The sequence below is a fragment of the Arvicola amphibius genome, chromosome 5 (genome assembly GCF_903992535.2).
Source record: "Arvicola amphibius chromosome 5, mArvAmp1.2, whole genome shotgun sequence".
NCBI lineage: Eukaryota > Metazoa > Chordata > Mammalia > Rodentia > Cricetidae > Arvicola > Arvicola amphibius.
In genome coordinates this window covers 13,476,255-13,495,348 of record NC_052051.1, presented here as the reverse complement: position 1 = coordinate 13,495,348, position 19,094 = coordinate 13,476,255, and the positions used below count along the sequence as shown (strand labels likewise).

Genomic DNA, 19,094 nt, shown 5'->3' with positions numbered 1-19,094 from the left:
CCTCATTCACCTCCTCTGTAAGCAGAAGTTTTGTTTAACACTGCATGCCATAAGAGGTGCTCAGTAAAACTGTGTGTGGTGAGGGGCTCTTCCTGTCTGTGGTATCCATGCCTGTGACCTGTGTTCAGAAGAGACTCTGAGAAGGGACTGGGGCATGATGTGGCTGCACCCCTTTGAGGATCCATGAAAGGACCAGGGAAACCAACATCACATCAGCAATATTAGTGGGTCGGATGCTGTGACTTTCACCACAGAGAAAGGGGAGCCCAGAGAGAAAAAATGCTGGGAGACATTGAGAGTGGGAAGTAGGGAGGGAGCCAGAGAAGAGGTCATCTTTGCACCCACTTAGTGTGGTGGACAGGGGAGGGGTGCCGAGTGGAGGGACCCTCTCCCTGACAACCCCCAGCCCCGCCCTACCCTCCTCCCCAGGGAATTAGATTGCTGTCCCTACCCTAAGTGCTGTTGAGAGCCAGTCAGCTGGGCAGAAAGATTGATCTTCCCAATTACCCACAGCCCAGGCAGGCGTGGGAGGCGGGGTGGGGACGGGGGAGAAGAGGTGAGGATGGGGGAGAAGATGGTCTAGCGAAGGGTGTGGCGACAGCCTGGAGTGGCCTCTTAGCATGTCTTGCCCTGTCCCCATGTCCCTTTTGGGGGGACAGAAGTTTCAGGCACCCTTCTCTGTCTCTCTCAAGAATGTTGGTCACGTGCCTGGCTCCAGTGTGCAGAGTGTGGGCTCAGACTCCTCTACAGTGGAGGGACTTCAGGCGAAGCAGGAGCTGTGGAAACAGTATCTGGGATCTGGGCACTGGGAGAAGTTTTCCTTCCCTTGGGGCAGAGTGGGCTATCCTACTGAGACTCTGTGCACATCACGGTCTCTGGCCCTGTTGGTATCTGCTAAGTGCTCAGGATCCTGGAGATCCCACTCAGCCCAAGAGAAACTCAGAAATGATTTACACACTGCAGAGGCCAGGAGGTCACTGCCTCTCAAAGCAACCTCTACCATGCAGGCAGGTGGCCCACCTTGGCTTCCACGGCTCTGGCTCTGTTTTGACACCACGCATGAAGTTAACATGAGTTATCTTAATAGCTCACGGCTGTTCTGTTTCCTTCTGTGCCCTTTTCTCCAGGCCAAGGAAACCGTGAACACCTTACATCTGACCATAACACTCCTGCTCAAAGACCTGCACTAGCTCCCTAAAGCCCCAACATCTGGCTGCACAGGGAACACTCAAGACCCTTCCTAAAGGGTCTTGCATCTATATTCTCTCCTCAGCTTCCTGCTTCAGCCATATGCATCTCTGTTCTCGGAGGGGTCTCTAATCCTCTCAGTGTTGCCTCACAAGGAGATAAAAGTCTCAGCTTTTAGAAAGCCTTCCCCTACCAGAGACCCACCTTGGAGTCCCTTCTTCTGTCCCTCAGTGGTGAGCCAGCCCCTCCCTGCTCCTCAGACCTCTCCAGAGCACCTCGTTTGCACTCTAGCTTCTCCTTGCTCTCTTACCTCCCCCCACCCCGGGAACTCAGGAAAGCCACTACCATTTGTTCAGCAAGGTATCCCATGGGGTGGGAGATAAGCAGTCCCTGGCTAGGCAGGCACAGGGGAGGACTCCCTGGGGGAAGGCTTGGAGCCCCACTATGATCTCTCCTCCCCAGTCTCTGCTCCCTCCACAGTGCTCCAAGGAGCACAGGACAGAGTCAGGAAGTCAGTTGCTCCTTCCTTGGCTTCCATTTCCTTATGTGAAACGGAGACTGGTGGACCTGGGTCACCATCTCTGACATCCCCCTGCCTCAGATTCCCCTGGCTACTAATTATACTTTGCTCAGTGTCTGTCAGGCACCTTACCAGAACCGGAAAATGTGATTGCCAAGCCCAGGGGGGATTTTTGTTTTATATGTGACACTGACCAATGCCTTTAAACAAACAAAGGCCACTCCATTCTGCACTCTCTGTCCCTCTGCCCTCCAAGAGGGCGGGAAGTCATAGCAAGTTTAAAAAAGGGAAAACTGAGAGAGCAGAGGAACGGAACCAACAAGAGGTGACAAGGATCGCACAAAGGGAACCTTTCCTCACCTCGCTGCCCCATTCCCCAGAGTGCATACATAAGCCCATTGCTTTTCACCCTCAGATTTACCACAGGGTGCAGACCGGAACTTACCCTTGAAGGGGGTACAGTTGACTGGCATGAAACAGTCTCTAGATCTGCATGCAAATTCATCTGTATGTAGGAAAACTCGGGGTGCTGGGAGATGTGGCTTGGCCCAGGGGGACCCTTGTGGGAAGATTCCAACTGCTTTGGGCAACACCCTGTCATGGTCAGCCAGCCACCTTCTTTGCTGGCCGGGTATGAGCTGATGACCCTGGTGGAGCCTGCTGCATGCACCTTCACCTCCAGCCCCCTCTAGTCCATCCTTGGCTCTCCAAGATCCCCCCAAGACTATTCCTTTACAACTGCCCTTTCCACCGAAGGATCCAGACACAAATTGTACTTTAAATTCAATATTGGTCATTAATATTTCATGATTACAAAACGTTAAAGATAATGTCAGTGGAAGGCGCGTCTGCATGGGCAGGATGGATGACTCAGAGGTTCGGGAGAGAGGAGCCAGCATACTAAGTGGGCCCCAGCCTTTGAGGTAATCCAGCGTGACAGGCGACTGCTCTGGCTGAGGGCGACATCCTCCAAGGGGCTCACAGAGCGCTGCAGCGTGTATAAATATTTCCCCTCTGATCCTTGTCACCTCTTGTTTGTTCTGCTTGGGAGCAGGTGGGGCTCTGGGACCCCTTGCTCATGAGAACACTTCAGCGGGAGAACACGGGACCTGAGGGTGGAGCCGGTGGGGTGGCTCTGTTCCTAGGACTCAGGGAGACTTCCGGTGTGGAGGATTGGATCACCCTGGGCTTGCATGGACTCCCTCTGTGGTTTGGGGCCTTAGTCCCCTCATTTGTGAAATAGATATGGTAACTCTGTCTTCATTAGAGATGGTTTGAAGGTGGTGTGGGTAAGGGTTATTCGCTACAGATTTGTGTGTGTGTGTGTGTGTGTGTGTGTGTGTCTTTCTGGAGGTTGACATCAATGTCTTCTCTATGTCTCTCTATATGTTAAGGCAGGGTCTCTCACCTAAACCCAGAGTTGGCCAGTCTGCCTAGCTGGCCAGCTTGCTTTGGAGATTCCTTGTCTCTTCCTCCTGAGAAACAGGTTAGAGGTGGATTGCCATACCTGCCTGGCATTTATGTTGGCACTGGGGATTTGAACTCTGGCCCTTGGGTTTGCATGGCAAGCACTCTTCCCACAGAGCCATCTCTCTAGTTTCTTACCTTATTTTTTATTGCATGTATGTATGTATGTATGTATGTATGTATGTATGTTTGGTGAACACATGCCATGGCACACCAGTGTGGTCAGAGCACAATTTACAGGAGTTGGTTCTCACCTTCTACCGTGTGGGTCCAGTGACTGAACTCAGGTTGTCAGGCTTCAAGGCAAGGGTCTTACCCACTGAGCCACCTTGCCAGCCTTTTATTTTGAAACAGGATCTACAGTTGAGCCGAGGTTTACCATCTAGATTGGCTGGCCAGTAACCCCAGGAATTTGCCTCTCTACCTCCTGGTGTTGGGATTATGCCATAATGTTCGCCTCAATGTGGAAACTGGGAGCCAGAGCTCAGCAAGTCCTTTGTACACAGAGCTATCTCCCCAGCCCCAGACCAAGGAAGTGTAACAGGGCACAGGAGAGGGAGAGCTGAGCTCTGGAGTAGGCCAGGCCGGGCTGGGAATTTGCCCCACGGATTTCACCTGAGTCCATTTCCTTATCCACACACTGGGGCCAGCTGTAGAGCCAACACGTCTTAGACATGGAGATCCAGTGACTTCATCACTGTGAAGGGACTGGCTTCCGGCGGGCGGAAAGCTAAGTGCACAGTCGAGATGGTCAGGGAAGCCCTGAAAGAAGGCTTTACTAACACTGAGTGGTTTCTCTGCACTAAGATCTCAAGTGTGCCATTTGTTAGTAGAGAGATGACGAGTGGGCAGGTACTGTGGACTGAAGCTCCGAGGGGCGCCTCAAGCCAGACTGGTAGCCAACTTCTCTTTTCAGGGTCTCACCCCCCATCCCCGTGGTCAGCTGGTGGGATGTAGTGGGTCTCCTGAAGGCAGAGAGAGAAGCCACACAGCCACAGGTGCCAGGTGAGCATGTAGAGGGAGCCCCGAGGTGAGAGCACTGGGCTCAACCCAAGGAGGGACTTGCTAGTGGCAGGATGTCAGACAGGTGACAATCTAGGGCCAAGGGAGGAGGCACCCGTCAGGTTCAGGCCTGTCTTCCTCATGCGCAGAGCCTCAGTGACAGCTGCCTTGGAGCAGGCGAGGGAGGCTCAGAAGGTGGAGGAACTCTTCCCCCGCCCCCCAGGTCCAGCTACTTCCTCTCCAGCCACCTTTGTTCTCTCTTCCAAGCGGAGGAGGAGTGGATTCAAAGGCTCCCAGACGCCTGCACTGAGGGCTGAGCCGGCTTTGTGTTTTCCTTTAAACTGCAGTTGAAAGAGACTAAGGGAACTTCAGCCTAGGGACTTCCTCGGCCCTGCCACAGGCCAGCGGGGCCTCCGAAGTGGGAGGAGGAAGGGAAGATGGGTACAGGGAGGAGGGGAAGGCCAGCAGGAGGGCTCGGGGATTGGGGTCCATTTGAGCTGCCCTAAGGCTGAGGCTCAGACATCTCCTGAATCACTCAAGATGGCTTTCTGGCAGTTTGCTGAAGAGGCCTGCAGAGGTGACAGGCAACACGGGAGAGCAAGTGGGAGCAGAAGAGGCCTGGCTGGCACTGGCTGGCTCTGCCCACTCCTGGTGCCCTGTGAGCCCCCTCCCTCTGCTCCCCACTCCACAGCCTTACTTCCACAGACTCATATTTCAGGGCCCTCCTTTCTTCTCCCGGCTCAACCGCCAGCCGCCCAGTGACTCCAAGCTAGGCCCCCATTTCCAGAAACTTCTCCCCCAGAAGAGCCAAATTCCTGTAGTGTGTTTGACATCTGTACCCTTAAGCCTTTGATCCTGCTCCATCAGTACCCTAGGGCTGCGGCTTATTCTCATTCCCACTCTTCCTGGCCCAGGCTGGGCTATCCCCCCTTCCCCAACACCGCAACTTCTGACCAAGCTTCCCACTTCCTCTCAACCCCCTGTCTGTTCCAGACAGCCCTCTAATGTTCAAAACCCTCCCCATTCCAACCTCAGGATGAGTAGAGCCCGCCAGGGGTGAACCACTCTGCCCTGCTCCAACTGTTTTGGCCCCATGCAGCTCCTCTAACACACTGGTCAACTACCACCCACCCAGGAGCCTTTGACCAGTCTCTTCCTCCTGCTGGAGCTGTCTCCCCTAGGTGAGGACATGATGCCCTGGTCATCCTGAGGTCTTATGAACCGATCTTCCCGGAGTATCCTTTGCCCCAGGGAAACTCGGCCACCTTTCTTTGGTCCCCTTTTCTTACTGTTCCTTTGTACCATGTCACATGGCCTGACATACTAAGTACACCCTTTTTTCATTTTGTGGCTGGCCTCCTATGAAGGCAGATACTATCCCTCCTTTCTAAGACACTAGACTGAAGCTTAGCTTGTAGTAGAGGTTCAGTGAACGAGGGAAGAAAAGCGGGCCTCTATACTAGTCCTTTCATGTGGGACTTAGATCTCCTTCGTGGAGATCTGATTTCACCCACACCTATACCCAAGTAGGAACTTTGCCTAGTTTCTTTTATTCTCTGCCCCGCCTCAACCCTTGGCCCCTCCCCCACATGACTTGACTGACAGTTCAGTCTTTGCTCCACCTGCTGCCTATTCAGGGTTGTACCTCGCCTCTGCTCACGGGGGCCCAACTCACCTGCTTCCATGGCCAGCACAGTAATGTTGTGCCAGCCGGCAGTTTCACGGTCCAGCCCCTTGCCAGTCACGATGGCGCCAGTGTCTGCATCAATGTCGAAGATTTGATCCAAATCCGAGTCACGGTCAATGGCGTACCTGAGTGGGGAACAGGGTTGGGCTGATCAAATGCGCCCCAGCGTCGGGAGTCTGTGCCCATGATCTCCCAATTCCACCCTACTCCAAGAAAGGGACTACCCCCTAGAGACAGAGGCTTAGCATCTCCCTGGAACTGGGGACTCCTGGATCTTAGGGGCAGGGACAGCCGTTTCTGAGCCCTTGTCAGTCAGTGGCTACGAACTTGTACCCTACAGTTGTGGAGAGGGCTGAAGATGACATCCCCAGGGGATGTCCACAACATCCCTGGGAGAGAGTCACAGATGGCTCTCTCCCTGTTTTTCTAAAAAGGAGGCCTCAGAATTGGGTTTCACAGTGAGAGGGGGACTAATTGGGGCTTTATGGGTGGCAGAGGTAGCTGAGGGCTGACTGTTTCAAGGAAAATCAAAGGATGTAAAATGGCTGAGCTAGAGGTGAGGAGAGTGATTTAGGACCATGGGGTTCTGAGAATTTTGAGCAGAAGAAGGGGTAGAGGCAGGTTAGAATGCTTCTGGAGGCCAAGTGGTCCCCAGACCCAGGACAGCTGATCCTGGCCTGGGAGGGTCTGTGACTGGCCCTGCTCCTCCTGCCTGCACAGCGCTCTTGCTAATCTGCAGCTTTTCAGTTGCCGAGTGAAAAAGCCCTTTGTTCCGCCTTCTTCCCAGGCCTTTGTGCTTCGGCTCCAGGCCTGAAAGGCCCGTGTCCAACACATGTCTCAGGCGGCGGAGGCCCAGAGAGGCCCCGCCAGCGCCCGCCGCCACTTTTTGCGCTGATAACACAGGCGGGGGTGCCGTGGCTACGCACAGACAAAAGCCTGGCATGCAGGCAAAGGCGCATTGTGCAGCCAGGACAAAGCAGCCAGGCAGGGAGGAAAGCCTTACCTCTGCTCTTTCCCCAATCCTAGGGAGGGAAACTGAGGCTTGGGGAAGCAATACCTGCAGGGCCCAAGACCTTGAGAGGCGGCCTTTGGAGAGGCCTGGGCTGCATACAGGATCAACCTTCTCAAGACCTCAGTTTTTCCATCCCTCCCACAGGGATAATGGCAACCTGCAGGGGTCTGAGTGTACCATGTCTGCATTTCCTGTCATTTGTTCACTCTGTGCGACCTTGAGCCAGTCTTCCACCTCCTTAGGCTGTTTATGTGTCTAATTCAGAGCCACCTGATGCCCTGCTATGGACTGGGTGACCTGAGGGCTTGTGGGAGTAGGTGAAGGCATGCAGCAGACGCTAGAGGGATTTGCCACGGGCAGGGTAGATTTTTTAAAGTGTGTGTGTGTGTTCACGTGGATGTGCCTGTGCTCATGAGGGCTCTCAGGTATTCTCCATCCCTTTCTACCTTTCTCCCTTCTGACAACCTTTACACCTGTAACCCACTGCTTCACCGTGCTGGTATGCTTCACCGTGCTGGTACGCATGGCCACACATGTCTTCTTACATGGCTGTTGAGGATTTGAACTCAGGCCCTTAGGCTTTCTCAACAAGTGTTCTTACCTACTGAGCCATCTCCCCAACCCCCAGACATCATCTCTTCCTGTCCTGGGTTGCTGAGTGTACTGCCTCTTGCCCCTGGCTAGACAGGGGTGCTACCTGAAATTCGGACTCAAGCTGACCCCCTTCCCCTGGCATGTATTGGACAGTTCTGAGACTGCACTTCCCAGCCGCCCCTGCTCTGCCTTTCATGACCTGAACATCAAGCAAATGCCTTCTCTGGGCTGTTCAGGGTTATAAGAGAACAGTATTTGCCAGACAGCCATGTGCTTCTGTCACTGTCCCCACTTTGCAGATGAGGTCACTGAGGCTACCAGGATAAACTCAGCTGAGTGTGACTGTGTCACACACAGGACACTATTCTACTAACCAGGCTATGAGTCCCAGCCTCGAGCGCATCTTCTCAAGGGGCCTATCTTTATTTACATTAAGATGCTGTGTGGATCAGCCATGACCCTCCCAACTAGGGGTGCAGAATTATTCTAGTTGGGACTCTAGACCCAGAGTTCTTTTGGGCTTGTTGAACTAACCAAAGGAAGCCTCAGTGCCTGGAGCCCTTGGCCTCGGGGACCCCTTGGCCCCAGTCTAACCCTGCCAGGTATTTGCATGGGAAGGAACGAGACTATGGATGTCTGCTCAGCTGCAAAGGGTCCCGGGGAGTCCTGCCCACTTTGCAGATGGAGGGGTAGAGGTGTGGGTGCTGAAGGCGACAAGACTGAGGGGAAGCGATTTCATATTTGCTGTTGAGGGCAGGGTGAAGGCATGTGGCAAACTGTAGAGGGGTGTGCCATGGGCAGAGTGGAGTTTTAAAAGGGTGTGTGTGTGTTTGTGTTTTCCAATAACCCATGTAGCTATAAACTCACCAATGGAGTAATCCTTTGATGAGGTTGGCATCCCTAAGATCCAGTGATTCTCATCCTCCCTCTCCTGTTTTCCTCCTCCCCACTTCTCTTCTTCCCATTCTTTTCATCCTCCTCTTCTTCTTCTAGCTTTTTTTCTTTTGTTCCTCTTAGAGGGGGATGGCAGAGGCTGGAGCCTAAGAATAGGCAGCTATACCCAAGGCCATGGGGGTAGGGACACTATAGGGAAACCATTAACCAGTTAACACGTAGGCAACAGGCCTCAGCTTTGGCTGCCTGGCTTCTAGCCTCAGTAGCCAGTGAGTGAGTAGGAGCAAAGGGCTTCCTGTGTGGCAAGAACTGCCCGGCAGTCAAGGGAAGGGGGAAGCTGGCACACCTTATATGAATGTACACAGCCATGGGTTCTGTCTGAGCTGTGGGCAGGAATGTATATTTGTGGCATGACTGTGAGCGGGTATGTGTGTGACAGTGTGCTGAAGTTGGGACAGCAAAGGCTTGAGCACTCTATGCTCCACTCTGGCTCTGTGACCAGGCCCTCTACCCCCAGGCAGGTCACTTCCCTCCTCTGGGCCACACTCAGCACACTGTGCCAAGTGCTCTCCCGGGAGCTGATATCATTTCTCTGTTCTAGGGGCACACTGGCTCCGTGTCTGCTGCTCCTGCTCCCTGGAATGCCCTCCCGCAGGTCCACACTCAGGCTATGCCATTCTGCCCTCGGTTTCTTCCCTCAGGAGCCTGACCACTCAATGCAGAGTGGCCCCTGTGACCCCCAAATACCCTGGACCCTCCTACTGCAGCTTTTCCATAGCACGTATCAGCACTTAATAACTACTGATGTGGGCAGGATTCCATCTCAGTGCATGCAACAGTGACTCTTGGGTGGCCTGGAGACCCTTCTCTGCTGCACACCGTCCAGCACTGGCCATGGTCCTCAGGTCTGTGTCCCGCGGTCAGAGAGCTCCGCCCTGGAACTGCCCTTGGTTGAGTTGCTGCATGTCCTCAGGTCTGGCTCAGCCGTGCAGGGGAAGCTGGGTGAATGTTTGCGGTGCTAAATTGGACCTGTCTGGAGCTCCCTGAGGGCTCTTCCACATCTGAGGAGCACCAGGGAAGGGGGCCCGGCACAGGGAGATGAAGGAGGGTGAGACGCTGGTTTCAAAGTCTGTCCCTTCAGCGGGGATGAAAGAGGACTAGAGAGGGAGTGGAAACGAAGGGCAGAGAGCAAAGCGCAGAGGAGGGAGCTGCAGACAGGAACGCTGACCCCACTGACCGCCCCCTCATCCTCATCCTGCCCCTTCTCCTGTGATGCTCACAGAAGCCAACCTGCTCAGCTCTCCAGTTTTCTGAGAAACAGGTGACACTGTCCTCTCTGAAGAAGGCTCAGGCCAGCCAGAAACCAAACAGTATTTAAGGGCTGTGCCTGGTGGCAGGGAGACAAAGGGCTGTGGCCACATCCTAGGCTTTTGCCTGGAGGGTGAGCTCCTAGCCTACCTGTGCCTAGTGCCTTACCCCCTAGTGCAAACTATAGCCCCAGCATCCTGACATCTGCACAGACCTTCCTCGACCTGGAACGGGGCCCAGCTCAGGTCCAAGAATTCTTCCAAGAACCCCGAGGCTGTCTCTCTGTCTGACAGACGATGGCAGCTAAGTGAGATGGGATCTTTGCATTTAGTTGGCTGGGGCTGGCATGTAAGGTTGTACGGGCTGGGCCCTGTGTGATACTAAGAGGCTTGTCAAGACAGACGATGGCAGAGCATCATCCCCTGGAACCTGTACAATACAAACCTTAAACTTCCTTCTCCTCAGTACCCAGCAGAGCTCAGCTTGGCTCCTTAACTGTGTAGTAGGGAGGTTGGGGAAGAAGCAGGGTGCCCCGGAACCTCTTCCTCGTCCCTATGACACTGGCTGGCTGATCTTCCCCTCCTAGCCCCTTCTCTGGGTCTGTTTGTGCCAGAACCACAGGTCCTTCTCTTCTCTCTGGGTTTTCTAACCAAGGCCTCTCTAAAGCCTGCAGTTTACAAATCCTGCCAGAGCTGCCCCCAGTCCCTCGCATCTCTGCCCACTTCTGCCTCACCCAGGGCTGCGTCTGGCTGGGCTTCCGGTCCTCTCTCTAGAGTTCCTCTTATCTGTGCTGCCTGCCAGGTCCCTGACCTTCTCTCTTTCCAGGCTCTTCACCTGGTCCCTCTCTTTCACTGCTGGCCTTTCTGTCTCTTTTCTCTGTCTTGTCTCAGGTTTCATTGATTCTCTAGCTGTTCAGGCAGTGTTGCAGGGGTGCCAGGTCTGTAAGCCTTGATGCCCCTCTGGGTACTAGTTCAGTGGGGTTAAACACGGACACTAGGAAATCAGAAGAAGCTGGGAGCTCTGTAGAGGAGGAACACAGAGGGAGGGATGGGAGGTGCAGGGGCTGTGTGGCACAGGGTGGGCAATTTTGGACCAAGGAAGGCATGGGCTCTGACAGAGGCTGAGAGGAGCTGGAGCTTGCAGGAGGGAGCATACAGGGGAAGGCAGGGAGGTTTCTGGGACATTCAGGGTCATGTTGAGGATCAAAGCGGAATTTAACCGAATTCAAGAGGAGGGTAAGGAGCAAAGGAGGCCAGGCTTAGCTCCACACTGGAGTAAGACCTGGCTGCCTTCTGCGAGGACAGACGGTGTGAGGGCTAGCCAGGGGACATGCTGGCTTGGGCCAGACTGTGACCGGAGCTAAGGAGTTCAGGGGAGAAGTCTGACTACATTTTAAGGTAGAAAATGTAGATGGATGGGTGGGGGAAGAGGGAGGGGGGGGAGGAGGAGGAGGAGGAGGAGGAGGAGGAGAAGGAGAAGAAGAAGAAGAAGAAGAAGAAGAAGAAGAAGAAGAAGAAGAAGAAGAAGAAGAAGAAGAAGAAGAAGAAGAAGAAGAAGAAGAAGAAGAAGAAGAAGAAGAAGAAGAGAGGAGAAAACACATGTGTCCTAAAAGACAGGGAAGCCCTGTAGAGGGGGTGACTTAAGAAAATTGGGCCCGATTTGCGAGGTTTTGTTTCTTCTGAACACGGTGAGGGGTTGTCCTGAGGTGGGCTGGTGAGGGGAAGACGTGGGACCTCTCCAGCAGACCATCAGGGCGCCTCTGGCACTCTGGGTACTGGCTCTGCACCTTTGTCCCTGTCTTGCCTGGAACTGCGCCTCCTTTTCTTCCTGAGCTCTCTGGATCTCAGTATCCCCTCCCCTCTGCCTTCAGTCTGTTGGGGTGGTGCATGGCAGAACAGCAGGCAGCAGGCTTGGCCCCGGGCGGGGGTCTCACCGGACGGGCCGGTTGGCGGCGTCGGGGTCCCGCGCCGTCACCACGCCGACCAGGGAGCCCACCTGCGCGTCCTCCTGCACCTCCAGGAGGCCGGAGGGTGGCCGGAACTCGGGGGGCTCATCCACATCGGTCACGGCCACGCGCACGATTGCTTGGTCTCGGAATGTGCCCAGGTCGGCGAAGCGGGGGTCCACAAACTTGTTGAGGGCTTCCAGCACCACCGTGTGTACCTGCTGTGACTCGAAGTCCAGGCGCTGGGGGAAGCAGAGAAGGCAGGTCAGTGATGGGCCTGGGGTGATGACAGTGCCAGAAGGGGGACACAACAGGCTGGCAGCCAAGGTCACAGGTGGCTCAGCCCATCATAGAGTTGATTGTCAGAGGCCCAAATGAGCCCTTTCCAATGTAAAGGATGCTTCTAAGGGACTGTTTTTTTGTTTGTTTTTGGCATGGAAGCATGTAGCCACCCCTTTAAAAGGCCCCATCCAGAGGTTTCTTGCATCTCCACTTAGCATGCTTTCGTCAGTCACTCCATTTAATAGCCACCTGTAGGACCAATCAATATAGCAGTGATCTCCTTTTATACATGAGGACATCAGGGCCAGAAGGGACAAGGACACCCTGAATAGGTGGCCCCTGGCACAGCCAGGACTCATAGCCACGTCATTGTGGCTCCCAGAGCCAGGAGAGAAAAATGGGGACAAAGATCTGCAGACTTCAGCCCTGGGTTCCAGCCCTGGCTGTCCATGGCCAGCTGTGAGCTTGACTGTGGACAATCAGACGGACCTTTTCAGCTTTAGGCAAATAAATGAAGCTCCCGAAGAGAAGAGCACCTTGGCTGAGCTTGGCTCTAGCCTTCCTACACAGATGACATCAATGGTAAATCTTTAGTTATTACAGTCACGTGGTGGTGGTGGTGGTGGTGGGGCTTTCTGGGGCTCCTAAGCCTAAGTCTACCTGGTATATGGGGCCCCTTCCCTAACAGCACAGATTTTCTTCTTTCCCCATCTTGTTGCCTGAGCAATCGAGATGCAGGGAGCTGGGCGCTGGCCTACAAATGAATGATGGCTTTTACAGTCAGGCCATTCATCAGGCGGGGCTCTGCCAGGCTCTGGAGCCATTGCTGACTCCACAGACACCTCAGGCGCCACTGGAGCCACCAAACTGCAGAGCAAAGGATGAAGCATCCCTAAGGAAGAGAGAAGACTAGCCTCCTGGGGTGAATTCTGTTGCTGCTAGGAAACTGTGGAGAGCATGGGCAGCTAGGCTGCTCTGGGCCTCCAGTTCCCTTCTATGACAGAGGCCCGTCTTATAGTTGGGGCGCATGGGGATTAAAAGACTGGAAACTAATTGGATTCTGCAGTTAGAGCCCTGAGATTGTGTCTCTACAGGGCTGTCCCAGTTGAGTGACCTTGGCAAGGTACTGAACCCCTTGGGGTGCACAGAGGCCTGCAACCGTGTGTGGACTTAGGCAGGGGACTCGAGCAAGGGACTCAGCCTTTCGGTGGGTGGCGTGTTCGAGTGCACAGTCCTCATGGCTTGGTGCCCTGAGTCATCACAGCGACCGCCAATCCTAGAAGGCAGATTCTTGCTTTGTTCTGGGACTGCCTTCCCCATATTCTCAGGAACACTGTGTCTGTTAGGCCGAGGTTTCTGAGTCAGCCAGGGGTGTGAGCACGGCTGTTGGATGTGGTGGGGAAAAGGTTTGGGTTCAAATCCCAACTCTGTCTCTTCCAGATGTGGTCTTGGCAAGCCTCTTTCTTGTCCTCCACCTTGGTCACTAATCAAAATCATGAGCTTTCTTTCAGAGGAAAACAAAGAGGTTAAAGGAAACGGTTAAAGGAAGGGCCAGGAATGTGCTGAAGTAGACCATCGTGATGCTGGCTGTGGACTCAAATCTGAATTCACAAACAGCTGTGCAACCTTGGGTCGATCACTTACCCCCTCTCAACCTCATTTTGTCTCCCGCGAGATGGTAATGAGAGAGACAGCGAGGCTTCTCAACCCCGAGGGGCGGGAAGTGAGATCCCCTCACTGCCAGAGTTGGCCCAGACCCGACTTTCCAGCCCACCCAAGGCAGCCGTACCTTCTGCACTACAATGATGGCCTCCTGTGTGTCGCTGTCCGTGGTGACCTTGAACGCATCTCCTCCACTGCCACTCTCTTCTCTCAGGTGATAAGTCATGTCTGTGTTCTCACCCACATCTGAGTCCTCGGCCTTCACGCGGCCCACAGCCGTGCCAATGGGTGCCGACTCCTGTATGCTGAACTGGTACATCTCTGTGGGGGACATGCTAGGAGGTTGACTCTGCTTTCTGCCCAAGCGCCGGGGAGAGGAGGAGGGACCTGGGTATGCCCGGGAGGGGGGATTCGTATTTGCAAAGGGGCTGCCCTGGCCAACTGCAATGGATCTGTCTTCTGAAGAAAGGCAGAGACCATGCAGTTAGAAATCTCTCATTCCACCCTTAGGCTTCTTGGTTGACAGTATCGGGATATCCCTGTCATCCCTTGAGGCCTGTTTTTCCACCTGCCCAGCAAGAGGGACAGAAGAGGTTTATGACGAAGGTTGAGGCTCTGGAGCCAGATCTGACCTGTACCCCTGAGCTTCAGTTGCCTCATCCGTGAAATGGGAAGGACGTATTTCTAACAGCAGTGTTACTATGACGACACAGACGCTGCTACCTGTGAGGTGTGAGGAGCTGTGCACTGGACTGCATGGAAATGACTGGGTCGTGACATGTCATGCTGATGGCATTTGTCACCTCTGAGAAGCACTGCAGTAGAAGAGGACAGAGCCTCACTGATAAAGGGGTGAGGAGATGAGCCAAAAGCAGCAGATAGCAGGGAAACACATTCTAGCGAGAGGAGATGGCAGGTGCGAACAGTCTGAAGCAGGCGCGCTCCAGCAGAGACGGCCCAGTGACTGAAGGGGAGAAGGCCCGGTGGCTGAAGGGGAGAAGATAATATACCGGGAGCATCCTCCTATCTGATCAGAGTCCAGGTCAAGGTAAAAGTGGCTTTCTGAATGAGGGGTCAGTCCAGATGATGTTCAGAAGTTTGCCTCCTGGTGCCTCAAATGCCTGGGAACCTTTGTGAGGTGTGGCTGCCTCTTTCTCATGCTCACACAGCAACCTTGAAAGGATCCTTGCTCTAATATTTCCATAGCTCCCCATTGCCCTTGGGGTAGACAGGAAAGCCCCTCAGCCTGCCCCAGTGCTGCCAGGCCATCACACCCCTGCTTTGGTGCTTCCCTCCTGGACGGCCCAGGGACACCAGCACAACTCAGGGCTTACCTGTAGCTTCCCTCCCTACTTTACCCTTTGGGGAATTCTCCCTACATCTCCAACTGTCTCCCTCCACCAGGGTTCCCAAAACATTCTAGCAGGTGCTACTGCCCATCTCTCAAACTCTCCCTCTGGGCCGAATGTGAGCGGTAGGAGACAAGGGTCGTGGTGCTCTTTCTTCAGTCACAGCAAGCCGTCTCGTGGTGGGTGGGCCGTGTTAAGGAGCGGCGAGCAGCGAAATAAAAGCCAGCTGCAGTTGCAAACGGACAGCCGCCAGATTCTCCCAGATTAAAGGGTCTGACTACACTCGGTGTTGGTGGGGAGGTGGTACAAGGGACACACATATCTCTTTGTGAGGGAACCCTTCTCAGCAATACCAGAGAAGTGTTTGCAGACAGGCACCAGGGGACATGGGCAACTAGGTTCAGAGTTCACAACAGCCCCATCTAGAAACGAGCCAAATATCCGGTCGGAGACATGCGTGGTGCTAGATACTCAGGAAGGAAAAGGAACACAGCTAGAATAAACAGCCTGCGTTTAGGAACGTAATTTTGAAAGCAAAGGCACACAGCAGTTTGTATCCTATGGTTTCACTTATTGGAGGTTCACAAAGGGGCAGATTAGACTATAGGGTCTTGGTGATATGTGTGGGGGGGGGCAAACCCCCAGGAAAGCATGGAATGATGGCAGCAGGCAGAGTGGCTGGTGGCTGGCACCGTTGGGGAAGGAAGAGGCTGTGGCTGGGAAAGTCACCTGGGGGATTCTGGGTCCTGCTGGTAAGGCTGTGTGGACTTTGGGCTTTTCTGTTGCTTGCCCTTCTGTCTTCTATAGTCAGAAAGAAGAAATGATGGCAGGAGAGAAAGGAAGGAGGAAAGGAGGGAGGAAGGGAGATAGAAGGAAGAAGAGGAGGGAAGGAGGAAAAGAGGGAGTGGGGAGGGAGGGAGGAATGCATCTGGCAGGGCCTCCCCTCTGCTCTGCCCCTCACGTAGAGCCTGCTGCCCCAGCCCGGTACTGTTTATTGTCTGTCCTGAAGCTTTCCCTTTGGGAACAGCAGGGCTGGGCCCTGCCTGCCTCTGGCCTGATGTCTGTAGCCTGCGCTGGGGCACACTCTGTGCTGAATGGCTGCTGGGAGCTCAGCTAAGGGATTGCATTCGCTTATCTTGTGGGGGTCAGTCCCCTGTGGCGGGGCCTAATATGAGAGCAGTGGACCTCGGGTAATGACTCGCCTGATAGGAATCAGCTGGCTCCCGGCGGCATTTAGTCTCTGCCAGCTGCAGCTGCAGCTTCCCTGTGGCGGCTGGGCCTGAGCCTGGGACAGCCCTGCTAGCCAGGCTGACAGACAGGTGGGGGCCTGATCCAGAGAAATCGCCCATCCCAGCTTGTGCCAGGAGAGGCCAGCCTCCCAATTCATCGGCACAGACTGCTAGCCTCCAGTATCCAGGAGAAGGGAGACCTTGTCCTCAGACTCAGCTTCCTTGGGCTTAAGTATGGGTGTCCCTCTGCCTGGGTGCAGTGGCTGCCTCCCTTCAGTCTAGACCCCTGTGAGCCTTTAATGCCTCTTTACAAGCTTGGGCCGGGGATCTAGCAGTAGCTAGGGGGACTTGAAGGGACAACAAGAGAGCAAATGGATGGACAGAGGGTGGGCAGGGCTTCTCAGATGGGGAGATTAGAGCAGTTCTGTCTGCAAAACCAGGCTGGCAGGCTCCCTGTGTGGGAGGCAGGCTTGGAGGAGCACAGGGTGAGCGGGGATATAGGAGCACCCAGGTGATGGTTCGCGTTCAGGCAGGAAGTTTAAGGGAAGCTGGACCAGTAGGGTCTCATGCAGACAGACAGACAGATACACATAACCCCACTTACTCTGTGGGAATCGGGGTGGGTTGTCATTGACATCAGTGACCACGATGGTGACTGTAGTGGAGCCCGAGAGGCCACCCAGCTGGCCTGCCATGTCTGTGGCTTGGATAACCACCTCATAGCGTTCCTGGCTCTCACGGTCGAGGTCAGGTACAGCTGTCCGGATCACACCTGAAGGTGAGGGAAAATGGGGACAAGGTAACAGACTCTGGTCAGGCTGAGGCAGGGCTCAGCCATACTGGGCTGTGTATTGAAGGTCAAGAAAGAGCCACGGGTGTAGCATGATTAATGAAAACCCAGAGACAGAAATTGGGGTTCAACCTGAAGGTCAGAAAAGCAAGTCAGCTCTTACCTATATTTCAGTCTGAAATGGCAATCTTGCCTTCAGGAATCTCAGAATGAGACTGTGTCTGAGAGCTGTCTCCTCCAGTCTTACATTCCTCTCTAGGGCTGGGATTAAAGGTGTGCACCACTACCACCCGGTTTCTATGGCAAACTAGTATGGCTATTGAGATTAAAGGTGTGTGTCACCACTGCCTGGCCTCTAGTGGCTTAGTTTTACCTTCTGGTCTTCAGGCAAGCTTTATTTATTAAACATAAATAAAATATTATGCTGGGCGGTGGTGGCACACACCTTTAATCCCAGCACTCAGGAGGCAGAGGCAGGTGGATCTCTGGGAGTTCGAGGACAGCCTGGTCTACAAGAGTTAGTTCCAGGACAGCCAGTGCACACTTAACACACAGGCACCTCACACACATTCCCACAGTGCATAGTCACAGACAGATGAGTTCCCTGCATCCCCCCCATAGACCTCTACACACCAACAGACTAACATCTGCCACACATATGCACACACTTCCACATACAGAAGACTACTTGTTGACTTGTGGACCAGACCTGCCCCTGGGACTCTGCCCCAAGTAGCCAGTCCCACTGTGGGTCTGTTTGCCCAGGATCTGGTATGCATGAGCAGGGTGTCTGCCTGGCTTGTTAGTGACCTGCAGACCTTGGTACCGAGCAGCTGCTCGAGTTTAACCTTTAGGTAACAGTTACCAAGGATCCCACTCTTAGTGTACATGTGTGTGCCTCATACATATGGACCGCAGTCACACACACCTGTTAGTGTGCACCCTTGCTCATCCCCTGGCCCGCTCTCGCACCCCAAGCCTGGGTCCTCTGCTTAGGCCACAGAGAAGGGCTGGGAAGACCGTCTTCCAAGCTGCCCGTGGTGTGGAAGCAGAAAGGGGAATGTTGAAGGTTAACTCGGCAGAGAAGACGGCCAGGCCTCATTTCCTGTCGGTGTAAGACCCTGGTCAGGAGGGGGAGTTGATGAAGCATTCAGAGCCTCTCCTGACACCCCCTCCCACCTGCCAAGCACAGGTGGTGACAGGTGGCGCCTGGGCCTGAGCACCAGGTGGAGTCATGCACCAGCAGCCGCAGGATGCGCCCCATAAAACCTGTGCTCCAACTCCTGATGTCCCCAAGTCTCTGGAGACCAGTAAAGGTAATAGGACAGGAGGAGAGGCTATGGGGTAGTCGTGTGGTGTGTGTGTGTGTGTGTTTGTGTGTGTGTGTGTGATGTGTGGTGTGTATTGTGTCTCCAGAGGAGGCAGGCAGTACTTAGAGTGGTCTGCTTTTGTGATTGCAGCGAGAGGAAGGAAAGAACACAAGGGGAAGAAAGAAGAGAAGGAGGGAGAAGAAAGACAGAAGCCAAGGACCCTGGAGAAAGAGACCTGGAGTAAGGGACAGTAGGAGAGACTAGGGAAGAGAGACATTTGGGGAAGGGGAGACCTCTTGAGACAAAAAAGGAGAGAAGAGAAGCCAGGAAAGAGCCTTAACCAGAGAGAAGAGAGAGGGAGACAGAGAGATGGGAGAGAGAAAGGCAGCGCTTGTTGGAGCCAGAGCGGGTGGCTCATGCCGGCTCCAGGGAGCAAGGACAAATGGCAGACAGGTATATGGCCACCAGGCTTAGAGGCAAGGTCCAAGGCAGAAAGGCAAGTGAGAGAGCTGACTCTGTTGTGCTGAGAGAGGGTCTCATGTATCTCGGGCTGGTCTTGAACTCCTGATCCTCCTGCCTCTACCTCCCAAGTGCTGAATTACAGATATGAGCCACCATGTCCAGCAGGGAGCTGAGTAGCTGGACACTTTACATGTAGGGATACACTGAATACAGTCTGGTAGCAGGAGGTAGGGCCGCCTGTATCTCCAAGCTCTGCACCCCCAGCTCTGAGAGGGGACTGGAGCAGAAGTCTGGCTCTATCTGAGTAGGTGAGGAGGGAGCCCCATGCAGCTAGTTTCCCTGTTGCCCCAGAGAGACTTGGGATGTGATATCTCATACAGCACGTTGTTTGGA

At 54.2% G+C, this 19,094-nt stretch overlaps 1 protein-coding gene across 1 annotated transcript in view; it reads right to left on the bottom strand.

Annotated features, from left to right (window-relative positions):
* Cdh22 (cadherin 22) overlaps positions 1-19,094 on the bottom strand; it is a 66,122-nt gene that overhangs the window by 16,238 nt on the left and 30,790 nt on the right. The window contains exons 4-7 of the mRNA XM_038331699.1: positions 16,744-16,911; positions 13,689-13,882; positions 11,606-11,859; positions 5,853-5,989 (exon numbers count right to left, since the gene is read on the bottom strand). Of these exons, the coding sequence (XP_038187627.1) occupies positions 5,853-5,989; positions 11,606-11,859; positions 13,689-13,882; positions 16,744-16,911 (753 nt within the window). The remainder of the gene's footprint in view (positions 1-5,852; positions 5,990-11,605; positions 11,860-13,688; positions 13,883-16,743; positions 16,912-19,094) is intronic.